At 36.0% G+C, this 19906-nt stretch overlaps 1 protein-coding gene across 1 annotated transcript; it reads right to left on the bottom strand.

Annotated features, from left to right (window-relative positions):
• Positions 1 to 2793: 2793 nt before the first annotated feature.
• Positions 2794 to 3711, bottom strand: Or7g33c (olfactory receptor family 7 subfamily G member 33C). Its single transcript, NM_001000429.1, is given in 1 exon segment — positions 2794 to 3711. A coding segment is annotated over 1 exon segment (918 nt).
• Between the last annotated feature and the right edge of the window lie 16195 nt (positions 3712 to 19906).

The following is a 19906-nucleotide window of genomic DNA, read 5'->3' on the forward strand; positions in this document are numbered from 1 at the left end:
ATTATTAGGAGATAATGATGTTCTCTGAGATTAATTTCCTATAGCTCTGCATCTAGAAATTGAGCCTTAAAAGAGGCAAACACATACTTGAATATTAATTAGTATTATTATTTTTCAAATTTTATTTAGGAGAAGATACCAATGATACTCCAGGGGAGAAGATCCCCTGTCAGATACAGGAGAAACAAACATGCAGCAGATGCCTGTTTAATCTCCCTCTTCCAAATTGCACTCCTTTCCTTTTGAGGGTTCCTGAGCCCTTTATGTTAGGGGTGTGCTCTTTATGTATCATTTGAAATACTGTATACATAGCCAGTGCTTCATTCATTTTGAGTAGTTGTGTCTGTCTAATTATCCAATCTGCTACACAAAAAAAGATGCTTCTTGGATAATAGGTATAAGATATATATATATATATATATATATATATATATATATATATATATATATATATATATATCTCCACAGAATAATAAATAGAATGTGCTTAGTAATTATACTCATTTAGATAAGGTGAAATAGAAGGTTGTTTTTCCAGGGTGCTCAGATAAGTTCTCTTGTTCTTCATTGTCCTATTAGTGCTTTCCTAGAACTGTACATTACTGCTGTCTTTTTGGAGGAACTAAGAACTTATTATACTATTAGTAAATGGAATTCATAATATAGAGTTTTTTTCATGGAGGGGGAATACAAGGTCAGGGAGTATTATTGGAGAAGAGGAAACAGCCATTAAAAAAGTCTTCTAATTTCATCATGGACTTGCAAAATTCATAACTCTTCCATTCTTTTTTTGAGTTCAACAGAAGCGTCTACAAATAATTCAGAATTTTAACTCTGGGGGGTGGGGAATCACATTGATGCACGTGTTAAAAAAATAAAAACCTTGTCTTAAGAACATATGTTATTCTTTTGTGACTAGGTTACCTCATTCAGGATGATACTTTCTAGTTCCATCCATTTGACTATGAGTTTCATGAAGTCATTGTTTTTAATAGCTGAGTAGTACTCAATTGTTTAAATGTACCACATTTTTGGTTTCCATTCCTCTGTTGAAGGACATTTGGTTTCTTTCAGCTTCTGGCTATGATAAATCAGGCTACTATGAACAGAGTGGAGCATGTGTCCTTGTAATATGTTGGAGCATCATTTGAGTGTGTGCCCAGGAGTGGTATAGCTGTGTCCTCAGGTACTTTGTCCAATTTTCCGAGGATCTGCTAGACTAAGTGGTTTTACCAGCTTGCATTCCCACCAACAATGGAGGAGTGTTCCCATTTCTCCACATCCTTGCCTGCATCTACTGTGACCTGAATTTATGTCCTTAGCCATTCTGACTGTTGTGAGGTAGAATCTCTGGGTTGTTTTGATTTTCATTTCCCTGAAAACTAAAGATGTTGAACATTTCTTTAGGTGCTTCCAGCCATTCAATATTCCTCAGTTTAGAATTCTTTGTTTAGCTCTGTACCCCATTTTTAATATGATTATCTGATTCTCTTGAGTCTAACTTCTTGAGTTCTTTGTATATATTAGGTATTAGCTCTCTATCAGATGTAGGATTGGTATATCTTTTCCCAATCTGTTGATAGTTTTGTCCTATTGACAGTATCCTTTGCCTTGCAGAAGCTTTGCAATTTTATGAGGTCCCATTTTTAAATTTCCAATCTTAGAGCATAAGCCTTTGTTGTTCTCTTGAGGAAAATTTTCCATGTGCCTCTGTGTTCAAGGTTCTTTCCTACTTTCTCTTCTATTAGTCTCAGTGTATCTGGTTTTGTGTGGAGGCCTTTGATCCACTTAGACTTGGGCTTTATACAATGAGATAATAGGTTAATTTGCATTCTTCTACATGCTGACCTCCAATTGAATCAGCACAATTTGTTGAAAATGTTGTTTTTATTCCATTGGATAGTTTATCTCCTTTGTCAAAGATCAAGTGACCATAAGTATCTAGTTTCACTTCTGAGTCTTCAATCTATTCCATTGTTCTACTTGCCTGTTTATTTACCAATGCAACATTATAGAAGGAACAGCAATACCAACCCATCAGAACCCACCAGAGCTCTCAAGGATTAAACCAACAACAAATGAGTATACATGGTGGCACCCATGACTCAAGGAAAAGCCCTTTGTCCTGTGAAGGCTTGTTTCTCCAATGCAGGGTAATGCCAGAATATTGAGGTTGGAGTGGGTAGGTATGAGTGGGAGGATCCTCACTGAAGCAGGAAGGGTTATGGGAAAGGTAGAAAAGGGGATTAAATTTGAAATGTAAACATATAAAACATCCAAGGAAAAATAAAATCTAAAAAAAAAATGCCATAGTTCCATGAAGCCTATTACCATAATTTTCAGAATAACACCTTAAGACTGCATTCAGGATAATGCCATAAATGTCAGGAATATGGCCATACTCATTGCATTATCCATGAGTAGGTGTTAGACTCTGCCTTATGAAATATTCACTTAACATATTTTATCTTTTTGATATAATACTGTAAATAATATGCATTAACAGCTTCAGAAAACTATTGGTAATCCTTTGTTCAGAGTCTATGTTTATGTACATTGTTCAGGAAATTAATCTCAAAATGTTTACATAGAAAATCAAAATCCCCACAAACCAAAGAAAACCAGCAAGTATTTTCATAGAGAAGAATAATAACCTTTAGTTTTATGGTATCTACTCTCTGTTCTAAAAGAAGCAAATGGTTGAATGGCTGCCATTTGACTCAACCAGTAATCCATGAGACAGTTCAGAAGGTTACATTGAAAATAACAATGTAATATGAAGAAAATAGTTATTTAGATGATTTTCTTCAAAGCGTTCTTCATATCTTTGTTCCTAAGACTATATATAAATGGGTTCAGCATTGGAGGAAGAACAGTGTACATCAATGATGCTGCAGAAGTCTTCCTGTATGATTCTGTAAATGCAGAACTAATGTATACCCCAAAAGCTGTCCCATAGAACAATGAAACAACTGACAGGTGAGACCCACAGGTTGAGAAAGCTCTATGCCTACTGCCTGATGATGGCATTCTAAGGATGGAAGAAATAATTTTAAAGTAAGAGAAAATAATCCCTCCTAGAGGCACACCACCTAATGTACTAGTCATTGTATAAACCAGAATGTTATTGATGAGAGTGTCAGAACATGAAAGCTTGATAACCTGATAAAGTTCACAGAAATAGTGGGGAATTTCAAGAAATGTGCAGAAAGATAGCCGCAAAATCATTAAACCATGTAGAAGGGCATCCACAATGCTAATGTACAAAGACAATAAAATCATCACAAGACACAAGTGGGCTTTCATGATGGCTGTGTAGTGAAGGGGCTTGCATATGGCCACATAACGGTCATAAGCCATTGCTGCAAGAAGAAAGTTTTCCATTCCAGCAAAAAGTAAGACACAGCTGAGCTGGGTAATACAACCTGTGTAACTGATGGCTTTGCTCTGTTTCTGAAGGTTTATCAGCATCTTTGGAACAGTGGTGGTGCTGAAGCAGATATCAGTGAAGGACAGGTTTGAGAGGAAGAAGTACATTGGAATGTGGAGGTGAGAGTCTGAGACAATGGCCAGGATGATGAGCAGGTTCCCACAAATTGTCACTAGGTATATAAGCAGGAAAAGTCCAAAGAGAATGGGCTGAAGTTCTGGATCCTCTGAGAATCCCAAGAGAAAGAATTCTATCACTCTTGTCTGGTTTTCTAACTCCATAAGTTGTTAGAGTCTGAATGGGGAAATACAAGTGATTGGTCACAAAAGGAATTATACAAGGTCACTTAGACCCTGCTCCCATTTTCCCATCTCCAACCTTTGCCTTCTACATCTGCTCTTTGTACTCTCCTCTGTGCTTTATTATTTTATGTGATAGATGCCTTTACTTATATTATAGAACAAAAAGGAATAAAAGAAAATTACACATAATTTTAAAGCTAAAAATTCTGCAAAGCTCTAGGAATATACAAATCATATTGCATCTAAGGAAAAAAAAAAACCTTAGTTGGTATTTTATGTGACATACATCTAAATCTGGCTTCAATGTTCAGCTTGTAAACAAGCAAATAGTTTTCAACTGTGTCCTATGTGTCCTTCTTTAAATTGTATAACAGAAAGCTATTATAAAATAATATTTAATGTTGAGAGGAAGAGAATGTAAAAACAAAATCAAAATTTTCAGCAGTAGTTTTTGGGATGTGATGGGCATTTAGCTTCCTGATTGTGAATTATTCATGCATAAACGTAATCAGACCACATTTTAAAATTCAGTACAAAAGTATAGTGATGGATTTTTGAAAACATGAAAGAAATCTCACACAAAGAACTTTTGGTAACTTAGGAAAGTTTGGAGTAATAGAGATAGTTTTATCCTGTAAGAGCACACCAAATTGATTGTCCAGTGCCAAAATGTAATTTCTGAAAAAGTACTTACAAGTAATATTATATAGGCTGGGTGGGTTATAATTAAGAATATATACATATGAATATATACGTATAGAAAAACAATTAGTAAGACATGAGATCATTAATTGGAAGGAGAACAGACAGAAACAATATATGAAAAGGAGAATGGTGAAGGAAAAATATTGTATGTATATTACAATCTTAAAAATAAAAATTAAAATCAATGAAATATAATCTTTTAATAATAATTTGAGATTTCAGTGAAGAATATATTAAAATTGTTTTTGAGAATATTGCAAATGGAAAAGCTTGAAAAACACACAATTCAATAAAGAACACTGATATTACTCTTCCCTCATGTATATATAGTAATGTGTATTTATTAAAAAAACTATAGCTGACATGTCAACATTAATAATAGTTCTAAAATATACTTAGTTTTCTAGTAGAAAAGTTTAACATAATAAACTTTACATTCTTAAATAATAAAATTCTATCTAATAAAATAGCTATATTATTTAAAAATAATGATAAAAATTGTCAACATTAAGCATTAAATTAAGTATGTTGAATATTATCACTAAATATTACCTGAAGGAAAATGATGCTCATTTTCTTCTCTAGTATACGTGTGAATTATGCATTTTTATTTCCTCAGTGTAATGCAAAAGCTGATATTCATTATTTATTAAGATTTTTAGTGCACTTAATTGTTAAATCTGTCTGCAATATCTTTATTTTTGTTTTAATTTTTTTACATTCAATGACACTTCTCATGTATTTTAATAATATAGTCTTATTTACATCATTAATATTAACTTGATTTATTTCAGTGCTTTATGAAAATAAACAATTCGTAATTTTTTACAATTGGATATATATATATATATGATGTTATTAAATGTATATACTCGAATAAATGTGAAGTCTGTAGAATACTTCAGAATACTATATTAAGAATAATTAATGTATCCTATGTATTTTCTCTGTAAAAAAGTGAAGTGAAGCAAAAGTATCAATTAAACTACTGGTTGGTTGCTTTTTTATAGAAAAATCAGATTTGGTGGCAATAAGATTATTGGCTTACATTTGGAGATGTTATTGCATTGTGTCTATTCAGAATTCTTCTTACTTCTAAATTTTATTTATCAAAACAGTTGTAATCAGGTGCTGGCACAGCCTCTCATGAGCACCATACCAGACTCCTGTCAGTAAGTGCTCCTTAGCTTCAGCAAAAGTGCCTTGGTTTGGTGTCAGCAGAAGGGCCACTGGATGGCCTTTCCTTCAATGTGTGGTGTCCCGATGGCTTTTCCTTTGGTGTCTGCTTCAGTTTTTGTCCCTGGATTTCCTTTAGACGTGAACTATTCTGGGTTAAATTTTTTGAGAATGGTGGGTGGCCCCTTCCCACAACTGGGTATCATGTCTATCTAATGGAGGTCATATCTGTAGGTCGTATCTCTCCTTTGATGGTCATTTCACCTAATGTTAAGCCTGTTGGGTCATGGGAGCCTCTCACTTCACTGGCATCTATGACTGTATGCTGTGAGGCTCAGCCAACATCTGACTAATAGAGATGCAGTTAGTCACAGCCAACCATCAGACTGAGACCAGGTACTGTTAGAGAAAGGATTGAAGGAGATGAAAGGAATTTTAACTCCATAGGAAGAACAACAATGTCAAAAAGACCACAAAGAGCTCCCAAAAATTAAACCACCAACCAAAGTCTATATTAAGAGGAATCCATGTCTCCAGCTATGTATGTATCACAGAATTGTCCTATCTGGCATCAATTGGAAGGTAGCTTGATGCTCCAAAGTAGGGGAATGCTAGAGAAGTGAGGCAGGAGTGAATAAGTGCTTGAAGAAACACACTCACAGATGCAAAGAAGAGGAGGGAAGGGATTGTGGGTTTGCAGAGGGGAGACTAGGAAGGGAGAGAACATTGAAATGCAAATAAATAAAGTAACCAGTAAAAATTAAAAGAAAATGTCATAATAATGTATAATCTTGGAACAATGTTTAATTTATTGCATAAAAGAATAATGCCAGCCAAGATTTGGTGTAATTTTTTCCTGAGTCAGTAAATAAAATATTAGCTTCCACTGTCTGTATAACTTTTCCAATGATCAAATAATTTAAAAGTCAGTTAGTCCTGGAAGAACCTTCACAAAATAGGAAGAGTAGATTGTCATTGGAAATTAGAATTAGTTTAAGAAATTACCAGAATGGAAGCTGCTCAAATGTTGGTATATGAATAGAGGTAAACATGAAAAATTACTGAAAATTCTATAGATATCTGGTATTTGCTTATCCCACACATTCTTGAATGGACTTATATATTATCTCCTGTCAGAAGTACTTAAGATAACTAAAGAAGATTTCAGGTTACCTGGAATTCAAGATTAAAGAATGACATTCAGTTCTTCTTTGGATTTTAAGAAAAATATGAAAATATTCTGAGGAAAACAGAAAAGTGGGGAGGCACAGCAATATTGTGAGGAAATGGTGATTCCTAGGGACAGGTCAGGAAAGCTATATACTACCGGTCCAAGGCTAATAAGTAGATGGTCACCATTAGACTACATGTAACCTCCATGGCCCTTGGGGGTTAATATCCACAGTTGTTCATTAGTCAGCTGAGTTCCATTCCCAAGTGATTGTAGGGCAGAACAAACATGTATTTTACATTTTACCAGCTGTATCTTATTATTCGACTTTCAAACCACTCTCCATGATACCTTTATTACTCACTGGTTGCCTTGCTTACTCCATGTTCAATACTGAGAACCAAATATTTGAAAATAAGCACAGCTTCTAACAGTTTCAAATCTTATGCATTTTCTCTAGCTAGTGATATGTGAATTTAATTTAATCCTCTACATGTGAATATAGTCTCCCTGCATTATTTGTTGAAAACCTCTCATTTTCTAATGTATTAAGACACCTTTGTCAAAGTTTAAAAGATTTTACCTGTTTGGCTATATTTCATAGCATCTCTATTAGTCTCATTGCACTGTATGTCTGTTATTGTCATATAGCCTTTGTCACTGTGAAGCCATTCTATAACTTGAGGTATATATTATGATTCTTAGAATTACTTTTTCTACATGAAGTTTCTAAATAGATTGTATTTTATTTTTTTAAATTATCTTGAATTTCTTTTTACAGTCCAGTTTTTAATCCCTTTTTTGGTCTTCCCGCTGAACATTCCTCATCCCATTCTTCCTCCCCTGTCTCCAAGAAGATGTCCCCACACCACACCACCATACTTCACCCGGACCCCATGCGACCCCACCCCCATCCTGCCAGGTCTCCCAAGTCTGTGGGGCCTCAACTCTCTCCAGGTTTATGTGCACCTTTTCTGACTGAGGCCAACCCAGGCAGTCCTCTGCTATATATGTGTTAGGGATCTTTTACCAGCTAGTATATGCTGCCTGGTTGGTGGCTCAGTGTCTGAAAGAACTCAGGGGTCCAAGTTATTTGAAACTGCTGGTCTTCCTAAGAGCTTGCCCACCTCCTCAACTTCTTCCAGCCTTTCTCTAATTCAATTACAGGGGTCCCAAACATCATTCCATTGGTAGGGTGTAAGTATCTGCCTCTATCTCATTCATCTGCTTGTTGGGCCTCATTAAGGGCAACCATACTAAGCTGATATCTGTAATCACACAATAGCATCAGTAATACTATCAGGCCATGGATCCTCCTCTTGAGATGGATCCAAATTTTGGCCTTTTACTGCGCCTCCTTTCCCTCAGTATCTTCTCCAATTTTGTCCCTGCAGTCCTTTTAGACAGGAACAATTCTGGTTCAAAGGTTTTAACTGTGTGATGGCAACCCTATCCCTCCATATGATGACCCATTTTTCTACTGAAGCTAGAAGTTATGTCCTTTTAAATCTGAGATATAACTTTGTTTCCTATCTCAGCCATTCTGACTTGTATAAGATGGAATCTCAAAGTAGTTTTGATTTGCATTTCCTTGTTGGCAAAGGATGTTGAAAATTTCTTTTTTTTTTTTCCCCATCTTTATTAACTTGAGTATTTCTTATTTACATTTCGATTATTATTCCCCTTCCCGGTTTCCAGGCCAACATCCCCCTAACCCCTCTCCCTCCCCTTCTATATGGGTGTTGCCCTCCCCATTCTTCCCCCGATTACCACCCTCCCCCCCAACAATCACGTTCACTGGGGGTTCAGTCTTGGCAGGACCAAGGGCTTCCCCTTCCACTGGTGCTCTTACTAGGTTATTCATTGCTACCTATGAGGTTGGAGCCCAGGGTCAGTCCATGTATAGTCTTTGGGTAGTGTCTTAGTCCTGGAAGCTCTGGTTGGTTGGCATTGTTGTTCATATGGGGTCTCAAGCCCCTTCAAGCTCTTTCAGTCCTTTCTAAGATTCCTTCAACAGGGGTCCCGTTTCAGTTCAGTGGTTTCCTGCTGGCATTTGCCTATGTATTTGCTGTATTCTTTAACTATTTCTCAGCAATTTGAGTTTCCCCTTTGGAGAGGATATGGGGAAATGAGTTTTGATATAATTGTCATGTAAATAATGTACACAGTAAGAAAATTCTGAGGCCATATCACTAGTAAGACTATGTTATTATCCTACAAAACTGTCACTGATGCACACATTACCTCCCAGAATGCCAATTTTTTTGCAATTCTTTTTTTACATTGGAATTTTTTAAAGAAATATTTACTTTAATAGATCACAACCCCAGACACATTTAAGTTAAGGAATTAGACTTGATAGTTTCCTGTATTAACCCCATATATGGCTATGATTGTAATCCGGTGAAGCCATTCCATATTTAAAAGTCCAGTTTTTTAATGTTTATATTTACATTTCAAATGTTATCCCCTTTCCCAGTCTCCCATCCATAAACATTCTATCCCATGCCCCTCCCCCTTCTTCTGCATGGATATTCCTCCTCAACCACCCATCCCTTCCTGCCTCCCTGACCTGACATTCTCCTACTCTGGGAAGTCCAATATTTGTAGGACAAAGGGCTTTTCCTCCCATTGGTGCCCAACAAGTCCATCCTCTGTGACATATGAAGCTTTAGCCACGAGTCTGTCCAAGTGTACTTTTTGGACAGTGGTTTAGTCTCTAGGAGCTCTGATTGGTTGATATTGTTGTTCTTATGGGGTTGCAAACTCCTTGAACTCCTTCAATCCTTTCTCTAACTACCCTAATGGGGGACCCCATTCTCAGTTCAATGGTTTACTGCTAGCATTCACCTTTGTATTTCTCATGCTCTGGCCGAGACTCTCAGGAGATAGCTATATCAGGCTCGAGTCAGCATACACTTCTTGTTATCAGCAATATTATCTGTGTTTGGAGACTGTATGTATTTGGACTGGATCCCCAGGTGGGGAAGGCTCTGCATTGCCATTCCTTCAGGCTCTGCTCCAAACTCTTTCTCGATATTTCCTCCTATGGATATCTGTGTTCCTCATTTTAAGAAGGACTTCTTCTTGAGCTTCATGTGGTCTGTGGATTGTATTCCTGGTAATTCTAGCTTTAGGGCTAATATCCACTTATCAGTGAGTGCATACCACGAGTGGTTTGTGTGTGTGTGTGTGTGTGTGTGTGTGTGTGTGTGTGTGCGCGTGTGTGTGAGTGATTGGATTACCATACTCAGGATTATATTTTCTAGCTCCATCCATTTGTTTATGAATTTCACAAAGTCATTAATTAATTTTAATAGCTGAATACTTCTCCCATGTACAGAAATGCCACATTTTCTGAATCCATTCTTCTGGGTTCTTTCCAGTTTCTGGCTATTATAAATAAGGCTGTTATGAATATAGTTGAGCATGTGTACTTGTTATATGTTGGAGCATCATTTGGGTATATGCCCAGGAGTGGTAAAGCTGGGTCCTCAGGTAAACTATGTCTAGTTTCCTGAGGAACCTCCAGACTGAATTTCAGAGTGGTGGTATCAGCTTGCAATCCCACCAAATAGAGGAGTTTTCCTCTTTCTCCACATCCTCTCCAGCGTCTGCTGTTACCTGAGTTTCTGATATTAGACATTCTGACTGGTGTGAGGTGGAATCTCAGGGTTGTTTTGATTTGCATTTCCCAGATAATTAAGAATGTTGAACATTTCTTTAGGTGCTTCTTAGCTGAGGATTCTGTGATTAGCTCCATACCCCATTTTTTAAGGGTTATTTGTTCTCTGGAGTCTAAATTCTTGAGTTAATTTCATATACTGGATATTAACCCTCTATGGTTTGTAGAATTGGTAAAGAACTTTTCCAAATCTTTTGGTTGCCATTTTGTCCTAATGACAGTTTCTATTGCCTTACAAAGCTTTGTAATTTTATGAGGTCTCATTTATCAATTCTTGATCTTAGAGCATAAGCCATTGCTGTTATATTCAGAAAAAATTCCCCAGTGCCCATGGGTTTGAGTCTCTTCCTCACATTTTTCTTTTATTAATTTGAGTGTATCTACATTCATGTGGAGGTTCGTGACCCAATTGGATTTGAACTTTGTACAGGGCAATAAAAATAAATCTACTTGCATTCCTCTACATGCTGACCTCTAGTTGAACCACCACCATTTGTTGAAACTGCTGTATTTTTTCCACTGGATGGTTTTAGTTTCTTTGTCAAAGATCACATGATCATAGGTGTGTGGGTTCATTTCTCAGTCTTCAATTCTATTCCACTCATTTACCTGCCTGTCTCTATAAATATACCATACAGTTTTTTTTCACTATTGCTCTGTAATAGAGTTTGAGGTCAGGGATTTTGATTCCCTCCATAATTTCTTTTGTTGTTGAGGACAGTTTTCTCTATCCTAGTTTTTTTTGTTATTCCAGATGAATATGCAAATTGCTCTTAATAACACTATGAAGAATTGAATTGGAATTTTGATGGTGATTGCAATGAATATGTAGATAGCTTTTGGCAAAATGGCCATTATTTACTATAATAATCCTGCCAATCCACGAATATGGGAGATCTTTCCATCTTCTGAGATATTTGCTTTCTTCAGAGTCTTGAAGTTCTTGTCAGATTTTTCACTTGCTTGGTTAGAGTCATTCCAAGGTATTATATAGTATTTGTGAGTATTGTGAACAGTGTCGTTCCCCTAATATCTTTTCAACCTGTTTATCTTTTGAGTAGAGGAAGGCTGCTGATTTGTTTGAGTTAATTTTACATTCAGTCACTTTGCTCAAGTTGTTTATCAGTCCTAGTAATTCTCTTGTAGAACTTTTGGGGTCACTTACACATTCTATCATATCATCTGCTAATAGTGATATTTTGAGTTCTCCCTTTTCTATTTCTGTACCTTTGACCTCCTTTTGTTGTCTGATTGCTCTGGCTAGGATTTCATGTTCTATAATGGTTAAGGAGAGAGAGAATGACAGCCTTATCCCTAATTTTAGTGGGATTGCTTCTTGTTTCTCTCCATTTATTTTGATGCTGACTACTGGTTTGCTATATGTATTTGCTTTTACTATGTTTAGGTATGGGCCTTGAATTCCTGATTATTCCCAGACTGTTACCATGAATGGGGGCTGAATTTTGTCAAATGCTTTCTCAGCATCTAATAAATTTACCATGCTTTTTCCCTGTGAGTTTGTTTACATGATGGAGTACGTTGATGACTTTCTGTATATTAAGCCATCCCTGCATCCCTTTGGTGAACCCTACTTTATCATGATGATGACCATTTTGATGAGTTCTTGGATTCAGTTTGTGAGAATTTTATTTAGTATTTTTGCATTAATATTCATAAGATAAATTGGTCTGAAGTATTCTTTCTTTGTTGCGTATTTGTGTGGTTTAGGTATGAGCATTATTGTGGCTTCCTAGAAGGATTTGGGAAGTGTTCATTCTATTTCTCTTTTGTGGAATAGTTTGGAGCTTACTAGTATTGGGTCTTCTCTGAAGATCTGATAGAGTGTTTTTTTTTTTTTTTTGGTTGGGAGACTTTTAATAACTACTTCTATTTCTTTAGGAGTTATGGGACATTTAAGATGATTTATCTGATCCTAATTTAATCTTTGTATCTGGTATTTGTCTAGAAAAGTGTCCATTTCCTCAGATTCTGGGCTTAAGTCTCTCTTTTCATTTCTAATTTTTTTAATGTGGATACTCTTTCTGTACCCGCTGGTTAGTATGACTAAGGGTTTATCTATCTTGCTGATTTTCTCAAAGAACTAGCTCCTGGTTTTGGTTTTGTTGTTTTTGTTTGTTTGTCTGTTTTTATTTTTTTTATTGTGACTCTTTGTATAGTTCTTTTTGTTTTTACTTTGTTGATTTCTTCCTTGAGTATGATTATTTCCCACTGTCTATTCTTATTGGGTGCATTTGCTTCTTTTTTTTTTTTTTTTTTTTTTTTTTTTTAGAGATTTTAGGTATGCTGTCAACCTGCTAATGTTTGCTCTCTCCAGTTTCTTTATGTAGGCAGTCAGAGCTATGTGTTTTCCTCTTAGCGCTACTTTTATTATGTCTTATAAGTTTGGGGATGTTTTGCCTTCATTTTTATTAAATTCTAAAACGTCTTTATTTTATTTCTTTATTCCTTCCTTGACCAAGTTATCATTGAGTAGAGCATCGTTCAACTTCCATGTGTATGTGGGCATTCTGTTTTTTTGTTTGTTTGTTTGTTTTTGTTTTTGTTTTGTTTTGTTTTGTTTTTGTTTTTGTTTTTGTTTTTTTGTAGTTATTGAAGACCAGCCTTAGTTGTAGTGATCTGATAGGATGTATTGGACTATAACAATCATCTTGTGTTTGTTGAGGATTATTTTGTGAACAATTATATGGTCAATTTTTTGAGAAGATACCATGAGGTACTGAAAAGAAGGTACATTCTTTTGTTTTAGAATGAAATGTTCTATGGATATCTATTAAAACCATTTGGTTCATAACTTCTGTTAGTTTCTCTATGTCTCTGTTTAGTTTATGTTTCCATAGTCTGTCCTTTGATGAGAGTCAGGTATTGAAGTTTCCCACCATTATTGTCTGAGGTACTATGTGTGCTTTGAGCTTTAGTAGGGTTTCTTTTATTAATGTAGGTCTGCTTGCATTTGGAGCATACATATTCAGGATTGAAAATTCATCTTGGATTTTTTCTTTGATGCGTATGAAGTATCCTTCATTATCTTTTTTGATAACTTTTGATTGAAAATCTATTTTGTTCAATATTAGAATGGCTACTACAGGTTGTTTTTTAGAACAGTTGCTTTGAAATTTGTTTTCCTGCCTTTTACTCTGATGTAGTGTCTGCCTCTGTCACTGAGGTGTGTTTCTTGTATGCAGCAAAATGTTGGGTCCTCTCACCATATCCAGTCTGTTAGTCTATGTCTTTTTTATTGGAGAATTAAGTCCTTTGATATTAAGAGAAATTAAGGAATAGTAATTGTTGTTTCCTGTTATTTTGTTGTTAGATATGGAATTATGTTTGTGTGGCTCTCTTCTTTTGGGTTTTTTGGAAGAAGATTGCTTTCTTGCTTTTCTCTAGGTGTAGTTACCCTCCCTCGTGTTGGAGTTTTACATCTATTATCTTTTGTAGACTGGATTTGTGGAAAGATGTTGTGTATATTTGGTTTTGCCACAGACTATCTTGGTTTCTCCATCTACGTTAATTGAGAATTTTGCTGGATATAGAAACCTGGGCTGGCACTTGCGTTGTATTAGAGTCTGTATGACATCTGTCTATGATTGTCTGACTTTCATAGTCTCCGGTGAGAAATCTGGTGTTATTTCGATAGGTCTCTCTTTCTACGTTACTTGAACTTTTTACTTTACTACTTTTAATACTCTTTCTTTGTTTTGTGCTTTTGATGTTTTGAATATTGTGTGACAGGAGGGATTTCTTTTCTGGTCATATCTATTTGGAGTTCTGTAGGCTTCTTGTATGATTATGGGCATCTCTTTCTTTAGGTTGCAGAAGTTTTCTTCTATAATTTGGTTAAAGATATTTACTGGCCTTTAAGTTGGAAATTCTCGTTTTCTTCTATACCTATTATCCTTATGTCTGAACTGTTCTTTCTGTCCTGGATTCCTGGATGTTTTGAGCAAGGAGCATTTCATGTATTATATTTTCTTTGATGGTTATGTCAATGTTTTCTATGGTATCTTCTGCCCCTGAGATTCTCTCTTCTATCTCTTGTATTCTCTTGGTTATGATTGGATCTATGACTCCTGATCTCTTTTCTAGGTTTTCTATCTCCAGGGTTTTCTCCCTTTGTGATTTCTTTATTGGTTCTATTTTCAGTTTTAAATCCTGGATGGTTTTGTTCAATTCCTGCACCTGTTTGGTTATGTTTTTCCATAATTCTTTAAGGGTTTTTGTATTTCCTCTTTAAGGTTTTCTACTACTTTATCTGTGTTGTCTTGTATTTCTTTAAGGTAGTTATTTATGTCTTTCTTAAAGCCCTGTATTATCATCATGAGATGTGATTTTAATCCAAATCTTGCTTTTCCAGCGTGTTCCATTATCCAGTACTTGCTTTGATGAGAAAATTGGGCTCCGATGATGCCATGTATTGTCTCTGCTTCATTCTTGCTGTGAGTCTCCTGCCTGAGTATCCTGTCCCAACTTCCCTTCATGATGAACTGTAGTGAGGAGCTGTAGGATGAAACAAACCCTTTTCTCCCCAAGTTTCTTTCAGTCATAGTGTTTTATGATAGCAAGAGAAACTGTAACTAATACAGCAGCAGTGTTAGTTGCTTTCTGGGATCTGTGTTAGGGTATTTACCTCTTATATCTTCTTGGCTCTCATATACTCTTACCGTAAGTGTTTAGGAATAATTAAATAAATAATGAAAGCTAGTAGTACCAGACTTGATGATTCATCATTGCAATCCCAAATATCAGGATTGGGCCATAAAAAGATATTTCCCCCATCACATAATAGTCAAAACATCAAATGTGCAAAACAAAAAAAGAATATTAAAAGCAGTAAGGGAAAAAGTCAAGTAACATAGAAAAGCAGACCTATCAGAAATACACTAACCTAAACAGAGACTATAACAGCCAGAAGATCTTGGGCAGATGTTATACAGACCCTAAGAGAACACAAATTCCAGCCCAGGCTACTATATCCAGCAAAACTCTCAATTAGCATAGATGGAAAAACCAAGACATTATATAACAAAACCAAATTTACAGAATATCTTTCCATAAAATCAGCAGTACAATGGATAATAGATGGAAAACTCCAACTCAAGGAGGGAATCTACACTCAAGAAAAAGTAAGAAAGTAATCTTCTTTCAACTAACCCAAAAGAGGAGAGCCACACAACCATAATTCCACCTCTAAAAATAACAATAAAAAACAATCATTGCTCCCTAATACCTCTCAACATCAATGGACTCATTTCCCCAATAAAAACATGTAGAATAATGGGCTGGACATATAAAAAGAACCCAGCATTTTGCTGCATACATTAAATATACCTCACTGACAAAGACATACACTACCTCAGAATAAATGGCTAGGAAATTTTTTCTAAGCAAATGTTCCCCAGAAACGTGCTGGAGTAGTCATTCTACTATCAAATAAAATCAACATTCAACCAAAAGTTATCAAAAAAGATAAGGAAGAACACTTGATGTTCATCAAAGGAAAAAAATGAACAAAGATGAACTCTCAATTCTGAATAACTGTGATCCAAATGCAAGGGCACCTACGTTCATAAAAGAAACCTTACTCTATTTGACAATTCTATTTTGTATTTGACTTTCAAAAGTAGCCGTAAAATAATTAACTCTAACAAGCTAAAAAAAGAAACCTTACTCAACATCAAAGCACATATTGATCCTCACACAATAATAGTGGGAGACATTAATACTCCACTATCATCACTGGACAGATGATGGAAACAGAAACTGAACAGAGACAGAGAGAAATTAACAGAAGTTATAAATCAAATGGATTTAATAAATATAGAACATTTCATCCTAAAACAAAAATATACCTTCTTTTCAGCACCACATGGTACCTTCTCCAAAATTGACCATATAATTGGTCACAAAACAGGCCTCAATCAATACAAGAAGATTGAAATAATCCCATGCATCCTATCAGATCACCATAGATTAAGACTGGTCTTCAATAACAATAAAAACAACAGAAAACTGTTCTGGAAAAACATTATCAGGATAAATGTGCAGAGGGAAAGGTCACCTGCCTCATTATATACTTGTGCTTCAAAGAACATCCTACAGGTCCGGTTACAATGTGGGATTTGATATAGCAGGTATAGTCACAGAAGACATGTGCTTACCTTTGAATATTGTCCCAACATTCCTTAGCATGTAGTGAACATCCATCATGTTTCTGGCATCATTGTGATGTACTTTTTCCAGAGGAAAGCAAATACTGGAGCCACCAATAGAAAAAGCATGGGTCTGAATGTTTGTTTTCCTTTCTGCACCAAATATACCAGAGCAGAATTGGCAATAGACCTTTGTGAGTTACATACTAAGATTCCATCTGAAGAAAAAAAGTCAGGAGTTTGAGACCTTCAGGGCAATAGATGTACACATAGCTCTGTTAACAGAGCCACTGCCTAGCAATTTGAAGTTCAGGCCTCAGTAACTAGTGCTGTTTTTACTGGCCTTTGTGGCCCTATTTGTTTGTTTTTTATTGTTTTTTATTTATTTATTTGCATTTCAAATGTCATCCCCTTTCCTGGTTTCACCTTCACAAACCCCCTATCCCATCCCTCCTCCCCCTGCTTCTATGAGGGTGCTTCCTCACCCACCCACACACTCCTGCCTCCTGACCCTAGTGTTCTCCAAAATTAGGGCATAGAGCCTTCACAGTATTTAGGGCTTCCTTTCCCATTGATGCCTGATAAAGCCATCCTCTCCTATATATAGTTGGAACCATGGATCTCTCTATTGGTACTCGTTGGTTGGTAGTGTACTCCTGGAATCTCTGGGATGTCTAGTTGTTTGGTACTGTTGTTTATCCTATGGGGTTGCAAACCCCTGCACCTCCTCCATTTTCCACTACCTCCTCCATTCAGGTCCCCATGCTCATTGTGATGATTGGCTGTAAGCATCCCCATCTGTATTGGTTGGGCACTGGCAGAGCCTCTCAGGAATTATCCATATCAGGCTCCTGTCAGCAAGTATTTCTTAGCATCAGCAATAGTGTCTGGGTTTGCTGTCTGCATATGAGATAGATCACCAGGTGGGACTGTCTCTGCATGTTTTTTTTTTCCTTCAGTTGCTGCTCCACTTTTTTTCCCTGTATTTCTTCAAATGGAAACAATTTTGGGTCAAAACTATGGAGATTTGTGGATGGCCCTATCCCTCAACTGGAGGCCATGCCTTACCTCTGAATATGGCCTCTACATGTTCTCTGTCCCCATTGTTGGGAATTTCAGCTAATGCCATCCCTGTTAGGTCCTGGGAAACCGTTGCTTTCCTGGCATCTGGAACATTCTGTTGGGTACCTCCAGTTTCCATTTCCCATTGCTACACACCTCTGTTCAATTTCCTAACTATCTATACATCTCCTCTGTCTCCTTTTAGACCTGATACTGCCCACTTTTCCCCTCCCCCTCTTCTCTTCCTCCCATAACTCTCCTCTACCTCCCATATGGATTTTGTTCCCCTCTCTTTTGTTTTAAAGATTTATTTTATTCATATTTCAGCATCTTCAGACATACCAGAAGAGAGCATCAGATCCTATTACAGATGGCTGTGAGCCACCAAGTGGTTTCTGGGAATTACACTCAGGACCTCTGCAAGAGTATTTGGTACTCTTAACCACTGAGCCATTTCTCCAGCTCTTGTTTCGTTTTCTATGTGAAACTAAAGCATCCTCACTTAGGTCTTCCTTCTTTTTGAACTTCATATAGCCTGTGAGTTGTATCCTGGGTATTCTAAGGTATTTGCCTAATATCACTTTATTAGTGAGTACAAACCATGCATGTTCTTTTGTGACTGGGTTACCTCAATTAGTATAATATTTTCTAGTTCCATTCATATGCCTCTAAATTTTACAAAGCTGTTGATTTTAATAGTAGTATAGTACACATTTTCTGTATCCATTCTTCTGTTGAGGGACATCTGGGTTGTTTTCATTTCTGGGTATTATAAGTAAGGCTGCTGTGATCTCAGTGAATCATTTGTCTGTTATATGTTGGGCCATCTTTTGGGTACTCTCCAGACACTTCCCAGCTAATTTACCTTCCTTTCTCATTCTACCCTTATTTATCAACATTAGAAATTAAATACTACTAAGAAATCAAGTCAGAATGAGTGCTGATGCAGTAAGAACATGTGCCTCAAGTACAGGTGCTTGGAATCACACACAAGATTTGCCTGCATGGTTCATTACAATGTGAGATTAGAGTTTGGGCTGCATTCAGAGAAGCCCATTGTATTGAAAACTGCCCAAAGGATGTGTCAGCTGATGGAAAATACAGCTGCTACTGTCCTCGAAAATTGTGAGGAGCTACTGGCAGAGGTGAGTGGAATAGAAAAGTCACCAAAATAAAAATTCTTTAAGCTGAGTGTGGCCTCTAGACCAAGTTGAAATAGAGAATGGGTCATTGTGAGTTTCACAGGGATACTGAGAGGGAACAAAAGCTAGGACCAAAAATAAAATGAAGTAAAAGAAAAGGAAAAACAATCTGGGCACATAGCTTTGTTGGCAAAGTTATAAGGAATCCCCCTGGATTCACAAAGTAGTTTGAGGCCAGCCAAATTTAAAGAGCAAGTTTTAGGACAGCCAGGGTTACACAAAGTGACTTTAACTTGAAAATTCAAAAAGTAATCAGTAGTTCATTTTTAAAAAGAGAGAAAAAAATGGGTCATCCTTCAAAATCTTCCTAATGTCAACTTTTTGCATAAGATATATATATATATACATATATATGTATATATGTAAATAAATAAATATATATGTGAGATATATATCTGATACATATATATATATATATATATATATATATATGTGTGTGTGTGTGTGTGTGTGTGTGATTGATCACATGCTGCCTAGAATTGGTTCAGGAGTTTGTTTCAAAAACCATGGGCTATAAGCAATTACCTTTGACCATCTGTACAGAAACCAGCTATCATTGTAATTGACAAAGAAACCATTGTACTGAGCAGTGATTGCCAATAAGATTGAACCGCACTGTGTTCTAACATAATCCAAGAATGTATAGTTATTTTTCCATTAAGCCAGGCAGGAAAGGGAAAATTTAACATTTCAACACCAGCAACATTGTGGCTCTAAATTGCAAATATCTATCCATCCATCCATCCACCCTTTATTCATTTATTTATTTAGTTAGTTAGTTATTCATTCATTTTAATTTATTTTATTTTTTATTTTTATTCATTCAATTATATTTTTGTTGATTGATCTTCATTGTTATTTGTACATATATATATACTTATTAATTTTTACTTATTTTATTTTTTGTATTTATTTGTGGATATATATTTTATTTTTATTTTTTATTTATATTTAATTTTACTTCCAGGCCGAAATGGGAATGCTGACTTCGAATCACTTCTCCTCT

This window comes from Rattus norvegicus, chromosome 8 (genome assembly GCF_021556685.1).
Source record: "Rattus norvegicus strain SHRSP/BbbUtx chromosome 8, alternate assembly SHRSP_T2T, whole genome shotgun sequence".
Taxonomy (NCBI): Eukaryota; Metazoa; Chordata; class Mammalia; order Rodentia; family Muridae; genus Rattus; species Rattus norvegicus.